At 41.7% G+C, this 23,378-nt stretch overlaps 1 protein-coding gene across 6 annotated transcripts in view; it reads left to right on the plus strand.

Moving 5' to 3' along the window:
• Positions 1–23,378, plus strand: part of LOC124613104 (CAP-Gly domain-containing linker protein 1) — a 551,251-nt gene that overhangs the window by 516,460 nt on the left and 11,413 nt on the right. For all 6 annotated transcript variants that reach the window (XM_047141701.1, XM_047141712.1, XM_047141722.1 and 3 more), the window contains one exon: positions 128–275. In XM_047141701.1, coding sequence (XP_046997657.1) covers positions 128–275 — 148 coding nt within the window. The remainder of the gene's footprint in view (positions 1–127; positions 276–23,378) is intronic.

Here is a 23,378-nt window from a genome sequence, read left to right on the forward strand (position 1 = left end):
ATAGCTGTATTTGATTTTCTACAAACAAAACAAAATCACTTATAAGTCCATTTAAGTTAGTGTTCACAATGCAGAAATATTAAAGAAATGTGTTGCAGTTCTTAGGACTGTAATTTCTTTTCTACAGATACTTGGATTAATGGAAGAGAGGGCTAATGCCAAGAAGTACAGAATGATGGTAGAGAGTATGGAGAAGGAGAAGCAACAGTTACAGAAAAAGGTTACGGAAATGGAACATACAGTATCTCAATCATTGCTGAATGCTAACAGTGATGGTAAGTTGATAAACAGTAATACCACTTGAAACTTCATATGCTTTAGATGATATGTTCGTATTGTGAGCATTCCAGTTGAGGGCATATCCAGCGAGATACAGGAGAGATGGAACTCATATCTCATCTCATCAAGCAAAGAGATGTTCTATCCTTGCAGCACCAGAATTCGCAGCAGTTTGTAGGCACGTCAACTGGGGCAGACCCTACAGCCTGAACTGCCAACTTTGGTCCACTTACTGCACTACCAGTGAGATGGCTGATGTTTGCCATTACGACTTTGCTGCTCATGTTGCACATGCTTATGAGGCACTTTCCTCTTTCTGTGCCCTTTTCCCCTCTGACATCAGACTTTTCATGGTGCAGGGAGAGCATTTATTTATTTATTTTATTTATCCATCTGTTGAATATAAATATTCTATGGATGTTGTCAAGGGTACATGTAAGCCATTTCAAAGAAATGGGACACAAACAATATATACGTAAAGAAGTACAAAACAAAATAATACAGTGAAGTTAATAATAATACAATGAAATTAATGTAGCCTATATACATCCCTGCTTGTTATTTTAAATGCATAGTCTGTTTTTCATAAGGCTTTAGTTTTGTCTTCCCTGAACAGCAAATCCTTATATACACAACACTGCTTAAGTATATATTTACATCACACAACAGCTATCAAAAGTAATGAATGATTAGGTACAGATAGAATATTTTCCATTTTGCCTTTATAAATATCATCAGAAAAAATTTATTGACCTACATAGTCATTTACAGAATAAAAACATTGTTCTGCTAGAATTTTTTTAAAATCTGTTTTAAATTTGTTATCATCTTCTAACTGTCTGATGTTGACTGGCAGTGCGTTGTACAGTTTTGCACCAATATGGCTCACATGCCTTTGTGTATATGGTCTTTTTGTTCGCTGAGTATGGAGTGCTGCGCTATTATAGGTATTGTAGTTATGAAAGTCGGCATTTGTCTGAAAATCTGCAATGTGGGTCCTGGCATACAATACACATTTGTATATGTATAATGATGGTATAGTAAGTATTCTAAGCTTTTTGAACATGGGTTTGCAGTGTGTCTGTGAGTTATTATTCGAATGGTCCTCTTCTGCAACAAAAAAATTTGTTTTAGGCGCCCTTTTGTGGAACCCCAAAATATTATTCCGTATGTGGCAAGAGATTGAAAATAGCTGAAATATGCCATTCTGGCACCCTCTGAGGTACAAATATTTGCAATAATTCTGAGGGCAAAACAGGCTGAATTAAGTTTCTGTGCAAGTTTTGTTACGTGGTCCTTAAAATTTAAGTTTTCATCCACATGAATCCCCAGCAATTTTGTGGATGTCACTCTGTCTAAGGCTTTGTCACCCCACACCAGATCGAGATTTACATTTTGACATCTTTTCCCAAACTGCATATAATTTGTTTTATTTACATTCAATGTCAACCTGTTTGCATTTAACCAAGAGTGGATGTAATTTAGTACTTTATCAGCAGTTGTTGGTAGCAATTGCTTTGGTGCTCTTATTATCACACTAGTATCATCTGCAAATATTATTGCTTTGGCTGAATCATCTGAGGTGTGAAAATCATTTATATAGACAAGAAACAATATGGGCCCTAGGATGCTGCCTTGTGGTACTCCCATTTCTACATGTTTTGCCTCTGATACTGAATTTATTTTGTGGTTGGAGTAAGTTGATGTCAGTCCTAAAACCTGTGTTCTGTTTTTTAGGTATGATTCAAACCATTTTTTTCCTATCCCATGTATACTCAACGCTTCCAATTTTTCTAAAAGAATGTCCTGGTTCACAGTGTCAAAAACTTTGGAGACGTCTAAATTTACTCCTACTACACTATCAATTTTTTCTAGATTTTTGATTATTTGTTCAGTGTAGCACATTATTACTGTTTCGGTATTTTTACATGCTTGGAAGCCATGCTGATTTCTGTTTAGTAAATTACGGTCATTTAGATATTTGTTGATTCGGTGCTTCATCAGTTTTTCTAATATTTTTGAAAATGCTGGGAGGAGAGATATTGGGCAATAGTTTTTTGCCTTATACTTGTCGCCGTTTTTAAATAATCGCTTCACTTTTGAAATTTTCAGCCTTTCTGGAAAAGCTCCTTCACTGAATGATAAGTTGGCTATGTGTGCAAAGGGCTTTGCGATTTGTGGTGCTGTCCTTGTTATGATTGACACAGGCACCTTATCTATGCCAGCCGACATTTTGGGTTTCAAGCTTTCTATCACTTTCAACACTTCACCGTCATTTGTTGGCTCTACCCTCATCCTACGAGCTGTTTTTGGATATTCAGGTTTTTCTTCATTTGTAAATTTTAAGCTTAATGAAGTTGTTGCATTTATGAAATAATTGTTAATATAATTTGGCAAATCTTGTTTATTAATACTGACATTTTTTAAATTTTTGAGGCTAATGTCCTGGTTTTCACAACTCTTCCCCATTTCAGTCTTCACAATACCCCCATATGGCTTTTGATTTGTTTTCAGACTGTCTTATAAAACTATCATTTCTCATGAATTTTGCTTTAGCAATTACTTTTCTATACACCGTCTTGTAATTCCTGACATATTCTATGAATTGTAAGTCTGTGGATGTTTTCATTTTAGAAATTAGTGTCTTTAGAGTTCCACAGGAAGTTTTGATGCCAGCTGTGATCCAACAACTTGGCTTTGTATTGCCATGTAACCTGATTTTTGACAGCTTTTTTGGAAAACATATTTCAAAATATCCCATGAAAATGGAAGAGAATGTGTTACATGCATCATTTGTATTTGTTAGGGATAGTACTTCTGCCCAAGCCTCATTAGTTAGCATATTACGAATTCTACACAGTTTTCTGTAGAAAAATTTCTTTTATACATGAAGTGTGTTTTTTTTCTCTTTCAGTGGCCTCGAAGGAATTTTGAGGACAAGAGCATTGTGGTCTGATAATCCCAAATCAGTATTTGTTACTTCAACTTCTGTGCGTCTTACATTTGAAAATATATTATCAATAAGACTGACTGTATTACTTGTTATTCTTGTGGGTGTGTGTATGTGTGGAAGCAGGTTGAAACTACATAAAGATTTAGGAACTGGTATTTTAGCCTACTTTCACTCATAAGATTAATATTGAAGTCACCACACACAACTACAGTGGCTCTATCAGTGAACAGAGTGTTAAGCAATATTTCTAATTGGTTAAAGAAAATATCTGCATCACCAGTAGGTGGTCTGTATATTGCTATGACTTTGACTTTTCCCTGTATTTCATTCAACTGCTCAGCTGCTGCTTCAAAATGATTTTCCACGCTCAATGATTCAGCTTCACACCTTCTTTTATAGCTGATACTTGGTTTGGTAAATATACATACACCTCCATTTTTGGTATTTTTTCTACACTATGCTTGCCAACTTAAACGGATGAATATTAATGCTACTTAGTTCAAAACTTCTGCACCAATGCTCCACAATGCACATGCAGTCAATATTTGCACTGTTCATAGCTACCTCAAGTTCTAATGATTTATTTCTAAGACACTGAATGTTTAAGCTTAGAATCTGCAGGTGATGAGGATGAGAACTGGTTTCATTTGTATTTACGTTTTGTGGTGTCATGCTCCATTCCTTGCCCTGGTGAGGTACCAAAAATCCTCCAGAAGGACAGGTTTTCTGCACCTTGTAGGTCGTTCATGGGGATATGGTGTATTGCTTGCTGCTGCTGTGGGATGATGGTGGTGTAGCTGTTTATGATACTTCAGGTGTTGGTTCTGTTGTTATTGATATGCTTCCTTATGAACTGCTAGCACTTGGGATGTTTTCTTGCAATGTCAGAACATCACACTTGTCTTGTAGTGGTGATGCTTCATTTTCAGATTCACCAAGTAATTTGTGGGTCTTGTCCTTGAGGGGAATTACATTTGAAGTGTCACAACTTACTTTTGTTTTGGCATATACTATTTCTATTATTTTTGCAATTACAAAATTTTTTCCTAATCTATTTAGGTGGAAACCATGTCTAGTATGGAATCTCCTTCCTAGTTTGCTTATATCAATGAAAGTCACATTTTCAAATCGTCTGCATATCTGTTTCATCTCACTATTTGCACTTTCCACTTCTTTGTTAACATATTGACCATCAGTTGAAGAAAGCCAGAAATTGTATTGGATATTGACTAGTAGCAAAAGTATATAGAGCCATTTCTTATGGAATGTTAAAGCTATTTTGTCATTCACTGTAAAACATGAGTTGCCCACCCTCCACACCCAATCCCGTGCCCCTCTGGCAGCTCAGGTCCTGGCTAAGTGTTTGATTTCATGATGCAGAATCTCTAAACACCATACAGACTTTAGTTGTTAAACACACTTAGTTATTTATTGTAATGGGGGATTAAGTTAATAATATGTTTTTTCCACATCTCCCTTTCATCACCACCTTCCTTGCCTTTCCTCCCCCCCCCCCCCCCTCCCTCCCCTCTCTCTATCCCTATGCTCTACCCCTTGAATTCCTTTCATCTTGTTGGGTAGCCACTGATTCATCTCGTGAAAGGCTTGCCTCATACTAGCCTGCTTATCCCCCTTGCCTCATACATCCTTCCCTCCCCCTCACCACCTCAGTCTATGTAGGCAACTGCTCCCAGTACTTAAGTCTTGCCAGAACCGTGACTGTATTCCTCGGGGATGTCTGTCTGTCTGTTTGTGTGTGTGCGTGTGTGTGTGTGTGTGTGTGTGTGTGTGTGTGTGTGTGTGTGTGTGTGTAATCTCAAAAGATATTGCTAACGGTTTTCTGTTACATATTTCCATGTGCCACTTACCAGTCCTCTATAGGTAAGTGGTTGTCTTTCCCCTATTTTCATATTTTAACATCCTGGAATTTCCATTATAGTTAAAATTGGGAAGAAACTATCATAATTTAACAGGCATGGACAGCAAGAGCTAAACATATTTTATAGAAATAATAGTCATCTCCTAAAGTCAGAAGTAATCCATATAATTTGAAAGGTATAGTCACATAAGATACTGTTGTTGTTATAAGGAGAATGCTTGGAAACAGCATTCTGCTTGCCTATCTATGATCATTCTTCCTCCGAGCATAATTTTAGATATAGTGTGTAATAGAGAAGCATTTCCGATCAAGACACTTTTATAATTATTGGGCACAATGGAGACTGAAAGAGAGTCTATATTATTTTGATTTGTATTATTTCAACTGTTATGGTACAGTTTTTTCCAGTTACATCGAAAGCAAAATTCATTAGCTAAACCAAAAAATTATTATAGAGAATGGAGGCAACATTCTTAATATTGTTGATAGATGCGTACAGAAATGCAAGAGACTATCTGAGTTTTAGGAACTATTTGTTACTTCCCTGGGGAGTAAAGGAGAGTAGTTTGGGGAAGTCTATAAAGGAAGGACAGGTCACTCAGATCCCAGGATGAGAGGGACCACCTGTGTGAGGGTAAAGGAAGACAAGGATCCATCATGTTCCAGTGCTGACATAAACAAATAGGGGTTGATTCAAGCTCTTTGAATCTACTCGTACCTGACTTGCATTCCTGACAGATGAGAAAAACTCAAGAATTAGTCATATACAGGTTTTGTAAGCTACCTCCTTCATGGATTGACTACATTTGCTTTGTATTCTTCCAGTGTATTTCAGTTTGGCATTTGACTTTTCTTGCATCTAATATTATGTGGTTGTTCAACCTTAACAGAAGCCACATTGTTTCTTACACATAAGATCTTGAGTCTCCAAAGAGGTTGAAATTATCAAGCATAAAACAAGTTGCATAATTGTTCAATACACTGACATCTCTACATATAAAAGGCAATGTTCTGACTGACTGGCTAACTTATCATTGCCCAGCCCAAACCACTAACGGTAGTAACTTGAAATTTGGAGAATATGTGGATCTTATACTGTAGGCATCATTTAAGAAGGGACTTTTCAAAATTCCAACCCTAAGTGGATGAAATAAGAGACGAAGCCTTTTATGAAAAATGTTGCTATTAAAGCAGTTTTGGATCTAGACCAATGAAAACTGGTATTTGGTTTCTCAGTCAGAAAATAGAAAATACATGATTTTGGAAATTCAACCACTATGCGGTAAAGAAGTGGGTGAAAGGTTTTTGAAAAATAAATAATTACTAAAGAACCACTACAGGATTTGAAGGCTACATCTATGACAGTTGATATTTGACTTCTTGGCTTAAAAATTTTAAAGCTAAATTTGAACTTCTCGGTTAGTTATAAAGAAATATTTGTTTGGGGGTGAAAGTTACTGCAGAAATATCTCCACAAGAATGCAAAAGGCATGATTAACAGAAACTTTGGACTCCAGCTACAAGAATCACTTTTGAGTCTGAAGTAGAATCAGAAAAGAAAACTTGATACATAAAAAATTATAATAAAATAAAAATATAGAAAATACAAGTTGATGGTGGAAGGGGGGTAGGGAGGTTGTAGTTGCTCACCAAAATTTATGGTAACTGGTGCTGGGTGAGATGACTAAAAAGTCATGTGCAACATAAGTAATCACTCAAATCTCTGGAGTAATACTACAAAAATGTGCTCATCTTGGGGCTACTAGACATCACCAAGTGGACAGTTCATTTGTATTATTTCTCATATTCTGCCTTTTTGGTGGTGCTTGTTTATACTTATAAAGCTGGGCAATAAACACTTGTCAGTAATCTAAATAACAGTTGTGTGTATAAAGTGTTTGATGTAAATTTTTTCAGTATTGGGGCTAGTGTAAGTTGGGTGCAGATTTTACAGCAGGAACAGTTGCAGGGTATGAACCTTTGGGGTGGACTGATGGTTTTCGTATGTCAGAGAGTTTGAAAAGCAACTTGTGAAAATTGGAAGGGTATTGTAAGGCAACCCTGTGTGGTGTGGGAAGTTTATGAGTGTGTGTTCAACTCATTTTGGGTTTTGCTGCCAGGTTAATCTCATGAAAATGCAAGGCCTAGGTATCAAGGTGGCTACATTTTGTGTTGTTTGGAAACAGGACCTTTTTTTTGTGGGAGGGAAGGGGGAAGAAGAAGAAGGAAGAGGAGGAGGAGGAGGAGGAGGAGGAGGAGGGGCGTCCAGGAACTGGAGCAGAAGAATGCTGCCTAGATTTTGTTGTATTTTTTTTTTGTTTTAGGAGAGGAAATTCTGGGTCAGGTGCCGATATTGAAGGATTTGGTGTTTTTGCAGATTTGTGGCTTAATATTTGCTGCATCAGACAAATTTTAGTTTCAAAAAGGGTTGACCTATGGAAGAAAATTCTTTTTTGGCCTTTTCTTTGTTATAGTCCAGCTTGGTGCCATATGAGAAATGAACAACTGTATAAATGACTGTGGTACTTCACATTAATATAAAACTTTTTGAGTTACTATCTTTTTACTCATTTTAACTTCATTAAGCTTTTGTATGTCAGTGAGGCTTCAGCTTTGTTCAAAACTGTAATTAAGCTGTCCCTTCTTCTTAAAAAGTTTCAAACATGGTTAATAAGCTGCGGCACGTCTTTTCCACACCTTGCAGTCTTGTTTGGAGTACTTCTGTCTAAACAATGTTTAGAGTACTCTTGGCTTATTTTAATTGATTCTCCACATGTGTTGTCATGAAACTGAATGATGATCGGTTTCATAGAGTTTTTTGTTCCTATACTGATTATCATGGAGGTAGACACTTCAAGGTCACTTTGCCCACTTACAGCATTGTAAATATTTGATAAAGTTGAATATTTTGAACAAAATATAAATAATTAGTCAAGAATATGATCAAATGCTTTCCAAAAGAAAATTTTTAGTTAGTCATTAATGAAGACACTAACTTTACTAGGAATATTCAAAAAAAGCCAGAAACACCAATGAGTGTAAACTTATAGATTGTTAGAACATTCTCAAAGTTTACAGGTGCATGGAGTGTGTATTTTATTGTGAGGAAAAAAGTATTTCAGTGTAAAAAATAAAATGCTATCTGGAATGTAAAACTGTTTTGCCTTGCTCATGAATTGCTCATGAATTTGTGTGTTACTGGACAGATAGAAAATTTCAGTGAGCAATATAGAAATGCTGAGTTTCTTGGTGAATTTTGTTGATAACATGTTCTCAAGTTATCAGCTGAGTCAAGGTACCATGTTGAGATGAGTCAAAGTGTTGTCTTGAGATAAAGTGTCATGTTCATCGTTGTCCAGTAGATTTAACTGTCTCTTCTGTGCGATGCTTTGTCTTATGACATTTCCTTCAGACTTACAGGGTGATGATTATGAACAGCATGGCTTTTAGGTGAGTTATGTGTTTTTGTACTTTTGTTATGGTTTCATGGCACTAATCTAACAACAGTTTTGCTTTCTGTAATTGCATTGTGCAGCTTTATATCATTGTAGGTTTTTAATGAAGCTATTTTCTAACTCTCAAGCATTTTCATGAAATATGTGAGCCTGATTACAAAATCTGGTTCTCGCAGTTTCGACACTGGCAATGATATGCAAGTCCACTGTCAGAAATCATTAAGGCAGGTGTAGAGTACAATGAAATGCTCTGTTCTGCACCATTTGAAGCCTTTGTGCCATTGAGTTTACAAGCCCATACTTGACAAGCATACTGCAAAATCAGCTGTATTGGACTGCGATAAGATCTGGCACATATCAATGCCAATAGCAATCTTTCAACATGTAGAAAGTGGTACAGCGAGCTTCATCAGGCTTCCTGGCTGGGTTCCTTAATGTATTTTTTGTATGTGAGTCTTTTTTGAGAGTTACCTCTAAGTACCTTGCTATATCTCGCCAGGGAAGATACTGTCAGTGGAGGCTAAGTAGTTGTACGAGTTGTTGTCGGGAGGTCTTTTTCTGAGGCACCTGGTAAACATAGTGACTTGCATCTTATCTCAGCTTATTGTAATGTGCTAGTTTTTGCCCCATTTTCCATTTTGTTTAATACATTTTGGAGATGCCTTGTGACCAAGTTCCTGTTCATTGAGCAAGCGAAAAAAGCAGTGTCATCCATTATTTACGTGGAGTTCTGTGGATGCATCAGTGATGTATGAATTATCGAGTACAGGGCCTAACACTAACCCTTGCGGAACTCCTGCTCCGTATAAGGCTTCTGGAGGAGCTTGAAGATCCTATTTTCATGGAAAAGCTCCTGCTTGAAGTATAGCTCTGTATAATCTTTACTATTTTCCAGGGAAGCCTTGGGATTAGAGCTTGTATGAAAGACCGGTGCACCACACTGAATCATTGGCTTTAGTATAGTAGCACCGTCTCCCAACAGCTTTTCTGTTGAAGCAATCTGTAACTTCTTCAACCACCCTCAGTATTTGTTGTGTAGCAGAGTGTTTCCACTGAAATACAAACTGGAATTTTGGCAGTACTTGTTCTCTTTTAATGTGTTGCCTGATGGGCTTAAGTGGAAGGCACTTGTAGACTTTTCTGAGGTTTGCCAGTAGACTATTGGCCTGTAGTATTGTGAGATGAGCAGATGTTGAGTTTCATGATCGCAACACCTTCCACAAGTTTCTGTTGCTTTGAAAATTACTGTGTTTGTGAGATATCATTGTAGATGTTCACAAGGTGGGTTATAGCTAAGGGTGTGCGGTGGGAGGGACGTTCCCTAATAGTCAGTTGTTGAGCTGATCATTACCTGAGGCCTTCTTTTTAGGCAGTGCTTTGATGACTTTTGCCACATCTTCACTAGTTAAATGTGGCCAGTCATCCTCGTCATCATCATCTGCTGCAAGAAATGCAGAAAGCTGCTGCCAGGCTGTGGTTTCATGTTCTCTGTCCTATGCCTCTGCAGATCTGAATTGCTTTCCAAAAACGTTGATGTGCACTTTGGTTGCGTCTGCATCACTGAAGACAAGTCTGCACTCTCCATGCAGAGGGGGCATTTTGACACATCTTTAGTGCATGCCACAGGGTGTTACTGTCTACCTGGAGAGCTGAGTGGCATTCCAACCATTGTCAGAGTATGTGTTCAGTGAGCACAATTGTCAGTTCTCTTAGTAGGCAACTGAGCAGCCTCCTGGAGTTTATATTCATTGTGAGTTTACACTCCTCAGTAATTCAGGTGAAGTGTCATATTTGTGTCCATTTAATTCCTTTATAGCTGCTAGACAGCAGACTCTGCTGCCAAGGACCCTACAGTCAGGGCCAACCACCTGCCTCCGGAAGAGGTGTCATGGCCAGTGATGGGGGGGCCAAGGAACAGGGTGGAAGGGGGTAGGGGCCAGTGCCGAGGGCTGGTGCCAGCAGTCTGTTATGCGTGCTGCCTTTGCCACAGCACTGGGACTTGATGTCTAGACCCCCATCCATTCTAACCAGTGGATCACCTATTGGGCCCTCAGCAGATGACTCTGCGGTCCAGCAGGTGGAACGAAATTGATATGGAACCCACTCTTTACCTGAAGATGATGAGTATGAGACTCGTCGAAACATTGCGGTAGCATAACACTATGATCTGGCTGATAACCCAAGAAGATTCACCAAAGGAAGTTGCTAAGAAGAAAATTTTCTAAGACAAATTTGACACATCATTATTGTAGATGCAATTTATTTGCAAGAGACTTCATGGTCTCTGCAGCATGAGGACTCACATAGAAACAGTCAATGATGTCTCACCTAAAGAGGAAAGTGAATACCCCATATTTCCCAAAAAGTAATACATTTGCTGCAGGAATTTATGACATCTTAGTCACAGAGAAAAACATTTAAATGTTAAATTTGTTACTGGTAATTTCAGTAAAATTGCTGGCTCGTACAGACGCATATAGATAGTCTTTTTCCCTTGCACCATTTGTGAGGGGAACAGGAAAGGGACTGACTAGCAGAGAGACAAGGTACCCTACACCATGCATTGTATTGTTGCATAGCATGTTTAGAGATAGATGTAGAATGTGTTTGCATTTGGAAAGTTTTTTTCATCTGAGCAGCCATTATCATACACATAGTGCTTAAAACATTACCATAAACATAAAATTACAATACACTCATGTAAGAATTTGAGTTGCTCTTCCAGCAAAAAGGCATATAAAAGGCAATATATTCTCACGTCTTTCAGGCAAAGCAGTAGGGTGATAATGTCACAAACAGTAACTGATGGTGGCCAGACATTGTAGAAGATGGCTTGTAGCATTGTATCTGTTCATACAGCCAAACGAGATGTGACTGATATCCTCTTCTTCACATGCGCACAATGAGGATGCAATGGGGGTGTGGCCATACTATTACGCGACATAGACTCTTCCCGTAACAGCTGTGGTTAAATGTGAGGCACCTTGTAGTGTTCATGAGTGTTCCGGAGTATCAGTTATTCTCATGCCAGAAGTTAGGAATCAGCACCCTGTTGAGTCTGGCATAATCTGTGCCTTTGTATTGGAAGGGATCCTGCCACATTTCTTTGATTCTTAATTTAATGACATTTAAGAGACCTGTAGCCCGTCATTCTGTGTCCCCCATCACTCCATCATAGATGGCTGCTTTGGTTAACTTGTCTACTGTTTCTTTGGCAAGTATGCTACAGTGTGCTTTTACCCAGCACGTGGTAACTTTCTGTTACCTATTTGTGATCGATACCATTAGATTTATGAGTCCCTGTTGATCCTTTGTGGACCTGAGACAACGGATGATCAAATATTTAACAAAGAAATTCGCCAGACAACTGTGCAATTGAGATGTTATTTTATTTTATTTTTGCTACCAGTTTTGGCAATTCGTTATGCCATTTTCAGGCCCCATATCCACCTCTCAAAAATAATCAATATTGGCGTACTGAGGCCATATGTCTCTGGAAGTCATGAATTCTCAAGTGCTTCCTTCAAAGACTTGACTGCAATACGCTTCATTTGAGTAACTGACTAGTATCTATTTATGCAGCAACAAGAGGAGGGAGACTTTCATTGAGCCAATAATTGGATGTATAGCACAACTCCATTAGGGTATAGATGTCTTGTAATATCAGGTCTTGTGCAAACTCTGACTGTTTGAGTAAAAATTTCACACTCATGTATTTGTGATGTATATGTGGGGGAGGCTCATTTGCTTCAACTAAAAGAGCATTAGTTGGTGTGGATTGCATTGCCCCCAGGCATACTCTGTGTTTTGTATGCTGCATTGTCTTAGATGTGTCCAGAGCTGACTCAAAACAAAGACAAGTAAAATCCATGTAGGAATGTACCAAAATAAAATACAATCTTAGTCCAATGTCTGCATCCACTCCCCAACTCACGTCCATGATAGTGTGCAATATATTGTTGGACTTTATATAGTTTATGATAGCTTCTGTAATATGTATTTTCCCCAAGAGTCTGTGATTGATACCAAGTCCAAGATATATGGCTACTGTCTTGACTGGTGGTTCATATGGCCCAAGCTTCATCATCTCCATAGGAGAAATCCTGTGTTTGGTGAAAAGTAGAACTGAAGACTTGCTACATGATATCTCAAAATCATTGTTTGCCGTATACTTGTGTAGTGTATCTCTGCAGGCCTCCAGGAAGGGTATCACTCACTCAGTAAACACACAGATCTGCACCATACTGTAAACCTGTTATGTTTTGTGGCAACCGTTTCCTGCATAAATATATTGAAAAGTGGGAGTGAGATAACTGAACCCAAGGGTAGCTATTTTTGCTCATAAAGCCACTGGGAATATTCTGCCTTTGCATTTTGGCAGCCAGAATCAAGAAGGTGACATTATCATATACAAAATTCGTGACAGCAACAATAGGAAAATATCCATTGCAACTAAGGCTTACCTGGATATTGGTTACTACATATTTGTGTTCTGAGAATCAACAATAGTGTTGATATTTGAGACAATTCTGATTTATTGTTCCGTCTCAGTTGCAAATGTTTATTGGATTACATGTTTTGATCACTCAGTATCATTTTCAGATTTAAGTAGTTGTGTCAGCAACCCATCTTGTCTACTCAGAACAACATATCAAAGTGTTGTACTCTGATGTGTGGTTCTGAGTAAAGAAGATGGATTGTTGACACAACTCCTGAACTCTGATATATAGTTCTGAGTAGAAAAGACAGGTTGCTGATGTGACTACTTAAATCTGAAGATTATGATTGAAACATGTACTCTAATTAAAAATGCACATCTAAGATGTAACAATAAATGATAATTACTTTAAATTTTATTAGTGTTTTGTTCATGTCATGTCTTCTCCGAAAACCAAAATTTTGGGGGGGAACAGGTTGTAGTGCTCATACCACTACCTACGTATATGTTTCTGTACGCAGCCAAAGAGCATTATTAGCCTACAGAAGGTTATTTCATTAGATGGTTTACACGTTTTACATGTTCTCCTACGACATTGTTCACAATGCCTTCCATTGAGGGATAAAAATTCATTTTTTCAAAAATTTTATTAAAACAACTACAAAAATGGTACCTCTCTTTCTGCATTAAGGAAGAGAGCGTGTTGTAATATATATTGTCAATCCCTAGGGTGTTTCTTCTCCCAGACAACAGGACTATGTTGAGTTCCACAACAGCAAAGCATTCATTCAGGAAATAGTCTCCTTCCTCATCATTGTGTTGTTCAACTGAGTCTGGTGCTATACATTTCAAGAAGTTGTCCGCTAATTTGTTTGTAAGCACTGTTGTACTATTGTTATTCCAAGTTCTATGTATATGCTTAATCCTTTTCTGGATGGTTGAGTTGTGTATGTCTTTGTTAAGGTTGCTACAGAAGTTTATCCTTACAGATTTATTATTTGTGAAAATTCACTTCACTCCTGCCTATAGTCTATCAATATTTATGTAATATTCTCCCAAAGCATGTCTTCTGCATGGTTTTAGTGCTCCCTTTATTCCAGTAATGCATTATTGCATTCCTCATCCCAACATACCAATAATGTTTCAATTTTCAGAACAAAGAGTTTATTTTGTGGGATAGATAGTTGTTATAACCTTTAATCACTAATAAATTGCGTGGATATACAAACGTAGAAACAATAGCTGGTTACATGCTACCAATTCCGTATCGGTCATTCGACTGCCGTGCCGTGACATGCGGCCAGTGCCGTTCATCGCTAGGTGGCGCTCCTGCGCTCAGCCGAGTTGCGAAGCGCCTCTATCGCCGTTTGCGCGTACTGACGTGGCGGCACTCTTAAATGTCGTGGCACTGTCACAACACTTTTCCCCCCTTGAAAAAAAACACTCACTTCCTGGGAGACACGGACAGCGCGGAGACATCCATGGCCTCTTGGGAGGCCCCGAGAAGATCCCGCGGAGAAACACGAGAGTACGGTCGAAAATGTCCAGGACGGAAGCCCGTGCGTGGAACGTGCCTCCTGGACGAGATGATGGGTGAAAGCTCCGGAGCAGCATCCATAGGTGTCGTGGACCTTGGGGTGTGCTCCAGCGAGATGTGTCCCGCAGAAGGCGTCGTCGCGACTGGGGCCGGTTCCGGCAGACTCGGAAGCGGTAGCGACGTCGGCTGCCGCAACACGCACGGGAGATCGGCAGCAGCGACAGGACTGGCTTCTTGGGCTGGTGGAGGCGAAGGAAGGGGCGGTGGCACCGGTGTGGCCACCACTCGTGGGCGCATCTGGTCGTAATGGCGAACAACCATGCCGTCGTCCGTACGTATTTCAGAAAGCCGGCAGCCGCGAAGAGCCTCGACCACCCCTGGAATCCATTTAGGGCGAGATCCATACCCTCGTGCCCACACGTCGGCGCCCACCGAGTATTTTCCCGCACGAGGGGGGACAGTACAAGGCCTGACAGGGTGAAGCAGGTGCAGTAGAGTGCGCGGTTGGCGGCCATGCAAGAGTTCAGCAGGGCTGCGATCACCCAGAGGTGTGAAACGATAAGAACTCAGAAAATGCAACAGAGCGTCATCTGTGGAAAAATCACTAAGGAATTTTTTCATCTGGCTTTTGAAAGTGCGGACAAGGCGCTCGACCTCCCCATTCGATTGCGGATGGAAGGGCGGTGCTGTAACATGATGAATCCCGTGTCCAGTACAAAAATCACGGAAGGCCTGCGAAGAGAACTGAGGGCCATTGTCCGTGACGATCGTGGATGGAAGACCTCCTAGCGCAAAGATTTTGGACAAAGCCAGCGTCGTCACCGCAGTGGTGGGCGACGGACATCGAACAACAAACGGAAACTTCGAGAAGGCGTCAATCAACCGCAGCCAAGAAGTGCCAAGGAAGGGGCCAGCAAAGTCAGCGTGCACCCGTTCCCATGGCTGCGCCGGGTCAGGCCACGGAGAGGGCATTGTATGGGGTGCAGCCAGTTGTTGAGCACACTGACCACACGCAGCGATCATGTGGGCGATGTCCGAATCAATACCGGGCCAATAAACGTGCCTGCGGGCCAGGGACTTAGTCCGAGAAATCCCCCAATGGCCTTCATGCAACAGTTTGAGAACATCTTTGCCGAAGAGAGGCTGGCACCACCACCCGTGGAGATGCGCCATCCGTGGCCAGAAGAACAACACCATCACGAACAGACAGACGAAGGCGCAAGGCATGGTAGTTGCGAAGGGGATCCAATGCCCGGCCCTTGGTCCTGTCCGGCCAACCCCGTTGAATAAAACCGACCACTTGATGCAGGACCGGGTCCCGCGCAGTAGCAGACGCGACCTGCAAACCTGTAAGCAGAAAACCCTTGACTGCACGACGTTCTGCCTCATCAATGTGGAAACAGAGTAGTTCATCTCGATCAAAAACAAGGTCGGGGCCCATCGACAAACGTGACAACGCGTCAGCATTGGCGTGCTGGGCCGTGGGGAGATAGTGAATCTCATAGTGAAAGCGAGACAAGTATAAGGCCCAACGTTGCAGGCGGTGAGCTGCCTTATCCAGAAGCGACGCCGATGGGCTGAACAGAGAGACCAGCGGCTTGTAGTCGGTGATGAGGTGAAACTTAGAACCATACAGAAAAACTCTGAACTTTTTTAGAGCATAAATGATAGTGAGCGCCTCCTTTTCGATTTGAGAATAACGCCGTTGCGCATCTTTGAAGGTCTTGGAAGCATAGGCGATGGGTCGTTCCGACCCATCCTCATACCGATGGGCGAGAACAGCCCCTAGGCCATACTGGGACGCGTTAGTCGCCAGAACCAAGTGCTGACCCGGACGGAATGTGGCAAGACAAGGCACCGACTGCAAATGAGCATTCAGGCAGACAAAAGCCTGCTCAAACTCGTCGGACCAACAGAAAGGAACGTTTTCACGTAACAGCTGATGCAGAGGATGAGCTACCGCCGCCGCAGATGGAATGAATTTGTGATAATAAGCAATCTTGCCTAGAAATGCCTGAAGTTCTTGTACCGTAGACGGCCGGGGTAGAGCAGTAATGGCCGCAACATGCTGACTTAGAGGGCGTATACCCTCACGGGACAAGTGGAAACCAAGATACACGATGGAGGGTTGGAAGAACTGTGACTTGTCCAGATTGCACTTCAACCCAGCCGAATGCAGAACCCGAAACAGTGAACGCAAATTGCGAAGGTGCTCCTCAGTGGAGGCCCCCGTGACAACAATGTCATCCAGATAGTTTATGCAGCCAGGAACGGAAGCCGTGAGCTGTTCCAAAAACCGCTGAAAAATGGCCGGCACGCTAGCGACGCCAAACGGTAACCGCTGGTACTGATACAACCCACAAGGAGTGTTGATGACAAGAAATTCCTTGGAAGACGCATCCAATGGTAGCTGATGGTACGCCTCCGATAAGTCAAGTTTGGAAAAGAACTGGCCCCCAGCGAGCTTGGTAAATAACTCCTCACGACGGGGAAGAGGATAAGTGTCAATGAGCATTGACAGTGGCTTTAAAATCACCACACAATCGCAGACTCCCGTTTGGTTTAGAAACCACCACGATTGGCGTTGCCCGTTCGCTGGAGGTAACAGGAAGGAGAATCCCTGAAGCTGTTAACCTGTCTATCTCAGCCTTGACAGGTGCACGCAACGCCACCGGAATAGGGCGTGCCCGGAAAAACTTAGGGTGAGCTGTAGGTTTAAGAGTAATGTGGGCTTCAAAATCCTTGGCATGACCCAGACCAGCAGAGAACATGGACGAGAATTCAGAACACAATCCATCCAGCTGTTGATACGGAATATCCTCAGATATGAGGTGCACATCATCATCAATGGAGAACCCGAACAACTGGAAAGCATCATAACCGAACAGGTTTTCAGTGCCCGCATGATCCATCACATAAAACGTGAGGGGCCGAACAACAGACTTGTAGGCAGTGGAAGCATCAAACTGGCCAACAATAGGAATTTTCTGTTTATTATAGGTTCTCAGATTTCGCGTAACTGGAGACAAGGGAGGGGAGCCCAATTCCAAATACGTGCGAGAATTAATGAGAGTTACTGCAGAGCCAGTGTCAACTTGCATGCGAATGTCTTTATCCAGAACACGAACAGTAACAAACAACTTATTTGTTTGAGAAAGCACACAGTTAACATCCATGTCCGATGCCTCGTCCTCGTCGACAGCAACTTTAGGGGACTGACACACAGAGGCAATGTGGCCTTTTTTCCTACATGAATTACACGTGGCCCAACGTTTCGGACACGCGGCCCTGTCATCCTGTACGAAACAACATGAACAAGAAGGAAGTGCGGAACGAACCTGCTTCTGTGGTTGCTGTTTTCGCTGCGAGCGTGGTAGCCCAACGCGACGTTGTTGACGCGAGTGAACCGCCACCACATCGTCAGTCCCCTGGGAAACAGGCAAATTGTCCGTGTCGAAAGTGTTCTGTATAGCGCCTACATCACACCACGCGTCTATTTGCGCACCAGCAGCGTGAGACACTTCAAAAGATTAAGCGATGCTTAGAACTTCCGACAACGACGGGTTTGGCAGTTGTAAGGCACGTTGCCGAACTTCTTTATCAGGAGCAAGCCGTAGAATAGCATCCCTAACCATTAAATCAGCGTAAGACTCATGATGAGTATCTGTGACAAACTGACATTTCCTACTCAGACCATGTAGTTCCACCGCCCAAGCCCGGTAAGATTGATGGGGCTGTTTACGACACCGGTAGAACGCCACGCGGGCGGCAACGACGTGGGTGTTTTTTTGGTAATAGTTAGACAATAAGTCACACATTTCTTGGAAGGACAGAGAGGCAGGTTCCCGCAGCGGGGCTAACTGAGATAGCAGCTGATAGATCCGTGGGGAAATCCAAGATAGAAATAACGACTTACACCTTGGAGTGTCGACAACGCCGAAAGCCAAGAAGTGTTGCCGCAAACGCTTCTCATAATCCTCCCAGTCTTCAGCGGTCTCGTCATAAGGAGGGAACGGAGGCGGAGAAGAGGAAGACAGACAATGAGTAAGCGACGTCGACAACGCCTGAATAGTAGCTGTCAGCTGTGTTTGCTGTTCAATGAGCGCTTGCATAAGCTGTTCCATGTCTGCCCCGACACGAACACACAAATCCACAACGCAGGAACAAAAATATCCGACCTCATCGCCAAAAGTGTTATGACCTTTAATCACTAATAAATTGCGTGGATATACAAACGTAGAAACAATAGCTGGTTACATGCTACCAATTCCGTATCAGTCATTCGACTGCCGTGCCGTGACATGCGGCCGGTGCCGTTTGTCGCTAAGTGGCGCTCCCGTGCTCAGCCAAGTTGCGGAGCGCCTCTATCGCCGTTTGCGCGTACTGACGTGGCGGCACTCTTAAATGTCGTGGCACTGTCACAACAATAGTATTGGAGCTTTCTCAAAACAAGCCATAAAATTTGTATAGTTTGTTCTTGTTTCTCCATATTCTGAAAATGTCTGTATCTTTTCCGAGAGCACAGTAGTGTACTTCTTCCAGTCTGTTTTCTGAATTTTCCACTTGTTGGCTGGCCATGTGACACCACACATCACCTTTGCGTCACATCTGAAAATGATGAGCGCATGATCAGACCCAAGAGGTTCTGCGACTATCTCCCAGGCAAAATCTAATGATAGACTCGGTAACTCCAAATGTGTATCTTGCTCGGTGCAGTTCTCCTTGTTGGCGAACTGTTATTTAGGGCAATTAATTTATCTTCATCATTTATCTCTTCTATCATTTTGCCAATGGTGTTTTCTTGGTCTGAGTTCCAAGCAGGGTGATGAGCATTAAAATGACTTAGTATTATCTTCAGATGCACTACCAAATACTGAATGCAGATGCTCAGTTGTTGCTATGGTCTCCCTTTGTGATGTGTAAACTGAGGCTACATTTATTTCATTCCAGTTCACGTGTAATGTAGCTGTAGTGGCTTGAAGTGGTATCTTTTGTCTTTCATCTCCTTGAATTTTATATAAGATTCCTTTTCTTATGAAAGATCCACTCCTCCCATATCCATTGTCTCTGTTGGCTCAAATGACATTAAATCCAAGAAAGAAAAATGGTTCATCCAGCAGCAAAAGAGTTTTACATATCGCATATTCTGATATATGGTTGGAACATAAAAAATATAGGAGGCCATTTTGTTACTTTTAATGGGTGGATTGAGCATTCCAATTTGTTATATTCTTAACGTATCCCGCCATTGTTGAGACCCAGACTTGGTAGCAACTCTCCAATGAATTTTTCTACATTACTGTTGTTCGATCCTGCATGTAGGCTAGCCATTATCTATCTTAGTACATTTATTACTATATTATAAATTGCTTCAATAAAGCCATTTTGAACAATGTGGCCCTTTTGAAGCCTGTGGGTTGGGGCAGCTGTGGTATGTATTGCTTCCCATTGGTTGAACTGTGTTTGGGATACATTAGCTTGTGAACATATTATGTGGTAGTAAATGCTCTCTTTCTTTTCCAGTTCTCTGTTGCACTGCCATTGTCTCCATCTGAGCCCTATTTGCGTTGCTACTGTGTCTTGTATTATTGAAAATGTGATGCCTTTCACTGGTATATGTAGCTGATATTGGTGAAACATGTGTGTCTTTTGAAGTGGTTCATTTGCAGAAGAATTGTTCCTTTCATATAGTTGCTTGGTGGTGTCTGAACACCTCAGGTGACACGCTGTACTTGGATGAGAGTGTATAAATATCTGGGAATGCACCAAGTTTCCTGTGACTACATCTGTACATGTTACAAAGTCTATTTGTGGGCTGTCTCCAGTATGTTATGCCTTTTATCGCCATGCACTGGTTAATTTGCCACTGTTGGATATTCTCTGCGCACACTCTTGAATTAATCAGATGCCCTCCTGAGTACTGTATACAAAAGGCAGGTGCTTGTTTGCCACATTTGTTAATGTCATGCGGCCCTCACAGTGCGCACAATGTTTCATACTATGACCTTGTTCATTAGGGTGGCCATTCCATTGTCAGTTTAAGCATTGCAGAACAGGCCTCACGTACAGATCGCACAACATGCATATAAACACAATCAGGCCTTGAAGTCATGCTTTGAAGGTTACAAGACACGTTGGCCATGGTGTCTCCTTAATCTATCAATTATCCTTGACTTTCTTAACATGCCATTTGATTTGGAGTACTGGATATTGACAATTCATTCATTATGTCTTTTATAACTCTCTGATGTCTGGTAAGGAAAGTGGGTATATATACTGCAAGCCTCTCATGCACGAAAACAGCATTTTGAATTACGTAATTAGCAGGATGTGGAAAGTTTAGAAGCATGGGTAATCACACATGTATGATATACAGTGTATGGAGATTAGTTTATGTGTACTATATGAGAAAAAATTGCATGTTTTGGATGTTGAGTGCCTGCTAGGGAGCTACTGTACTAGATGCTGGACAGATTTTCAATGGCACAGGCATAAAATAAGAAAATAATGTGCTTGGCTTAAAAGACAGTTATGAGAGTGCTATTTACAGGGGTGGTGCTGTGATTATCGTTGTATGTGTGAAGTAGACATTATTATTGTTGTACTTAACTAAAATTGTTAAGGACAATGAAAGTCTGTGGTGGGGGACTGGAATTTGATAGTAGGAAAAGCAACAGAAGGAAAAATAATGGAAAACATAGATGCCACTTGATAAACTTTTTCTCAGAGCACAATTTACTTATTGCTAACATCTGGTTTAAGAATCATGAAAGAAGGTTTTACATGTGGAAAAGACATGGAGACACTGGAAAATTGTCTGAAATATAGAACATAGACATAATGTTTAAGGGTGCTGGGGCCTGACTGAAACTGCGTTTGGCATGAGCAGCAATCTGCTGGGCTGGGTGGTGGGGGTAGGGAGGAGGCATGTGGTGGGGAGAAAGAAGGATAGCATGGTAGGGTGTGGGGACAGGATAGTTCTGCCAGGGACGTGGTGGGGACAGGACAGGCCTGATAGGTGCAGTGTTTGAGGCTGTGCTCAGGAGGGGAGGGGGGAGAGTGTGTAAGGGAGAGGCTATAAATAAGGAATGGGGAAATACTATGTAGGTGCATTAGTTGAATAAAAGGCACTTGTAACGCCAGAGTGTGAGCAGGGAAAGGGATAGGTAGGTGGAGGACAGGACTGGTGAAGGTTGAGACCAATGGAGTTATGGGAATGAAGGACGTGTTGTAGGAAGTGTTCTCACGTGCGCAATTCAGGTGATCCATGCTGTGAAGCATTCATTAAAGTGGAGCACATCATGTTGAGCAGCGTGTTCAGCAACTGGTGGTGCAGCTGTCTCTTAGCCACAGTCTGTCAATGACCATTCGTGAGGACAGGTAGTTTTTCAGTTGTCACACCCACGTAGAAAGTGGCACAGTGGTTGCAGGTTAGTTGTAGATCACGCAGCTGCTTTTGCAGGTTGTCCAGCCTTTGATGGGGTAGGAAATGCCTGTGACAGGACTAAATGTGAGCCGTGAGGCAAGGGGTTGGGAGCAGGGGTGTAATCGGTATGGACAAGGGTAGTATGTATGTTCGGTGAGCAGTGGGATACCATATGGGAGGGGTGGGAAGGACATTCCTCATTTCAAGGGATGTCACATCTGTAATCAAGAGCAGTCCCTCTCCAAATATGCCAAGCACCTCACAGTGGCTTTCAGAGACTGAAATTACACTCCCAACCTTGTCTACAAACAGATCACCCATGCCTTGACTCTCCAGTCCCCTACCACCTCCAAAATACCCATTGTCCAACCACAAAGGAGCACTCCTCTCATGACTCAGTACCATCCAGGAGTGGAGTAGCTGAATCACGTTCTCAGCCAGAATTTGGTTACCTCTCACCGTGCCTCGAAATGAGGAATTACCTCTACGCCCCTCCCATGATATTACTCTGTTGTCCACTGAACACACGCAATATCCTTGTCCATTCCTACTCCACCTCTGCTCCCAATCCCTTGTCTCATGGCCCGTATCTCTGCCAAACCTAGATGCAAGACCTCTCCCATACGTCACCCACTACAACCTATTCTAGTCCTGTCTTAGGTATCTCATACCCCATCAAAGGCCAGGCCATCTGTGAAAGCAGCCATGTGGTCTACAAACTGAGCTGCAATCACTGTTGTGCTGTCTACATGGACATGACAACCAATAAGCTCTCTGTCAACATGAATGGCCACTGTCAAACTGAGACTAAGAGACTGGAGCACCCAGTTGCTAAACATACTGCCCAATATGATGTGCTTTACTTTAATGACTGCTTCACAGCCTGCACTGTCTGGGTTTTTCCTACTGACACCAGCTTTACTGAACAGCACAAGTGGGAACACTCCCTACAACATATCCTTCATTCCTCAACTTTCGCTAGGCCGTGTCCTTCACCTTCCTATCCCCTTCCCTCCTCCCTCTGCTGCACTACACACACCTTATATCCTGCCAACATACCTGCATAGTCCTTTCCCATTTCTATAGCTCTCCTCTCCCCTACTGATTTATAGGACAGCAGTTCACAGTGAAAGGGGATTCCCAGAGTTCACTGAAAAGTGTCAAAATGTTCTAATTGGAATAATTGACAAACTAATCATTTATTTTGGTGAAAATTAGTAGGATTTTTTGGAAATAGAAAAATGAGGGCTACAGAACTATGGCATTGGATTTTGGAAATAATTACATTTTGATATTGGAACATTCTAGAACATAAAATATTGAAAATGAATAACTTTTGACATGTGAAGTTTCTGGAAAAAGTAAAATAGTTATTGAAAAGAGGAGAATGAGGGCTTTCAAATGAGTTACA

Source organism: Schistocerca americana, chromosome 1, assembly GCF_021461395.2.
Source record: "Schistocerca americana isolate TAMUIC-IGC-003095 chromosome 1, iqSchAmer2.1, whole genome shotgun sequence".
NCBI classification, from domain to species: Eukaryota; Metazoa; Arthropoda; class Insecta; order Orthoptera; family Acrididae; genus Schistocerca; species Schistocerca americana.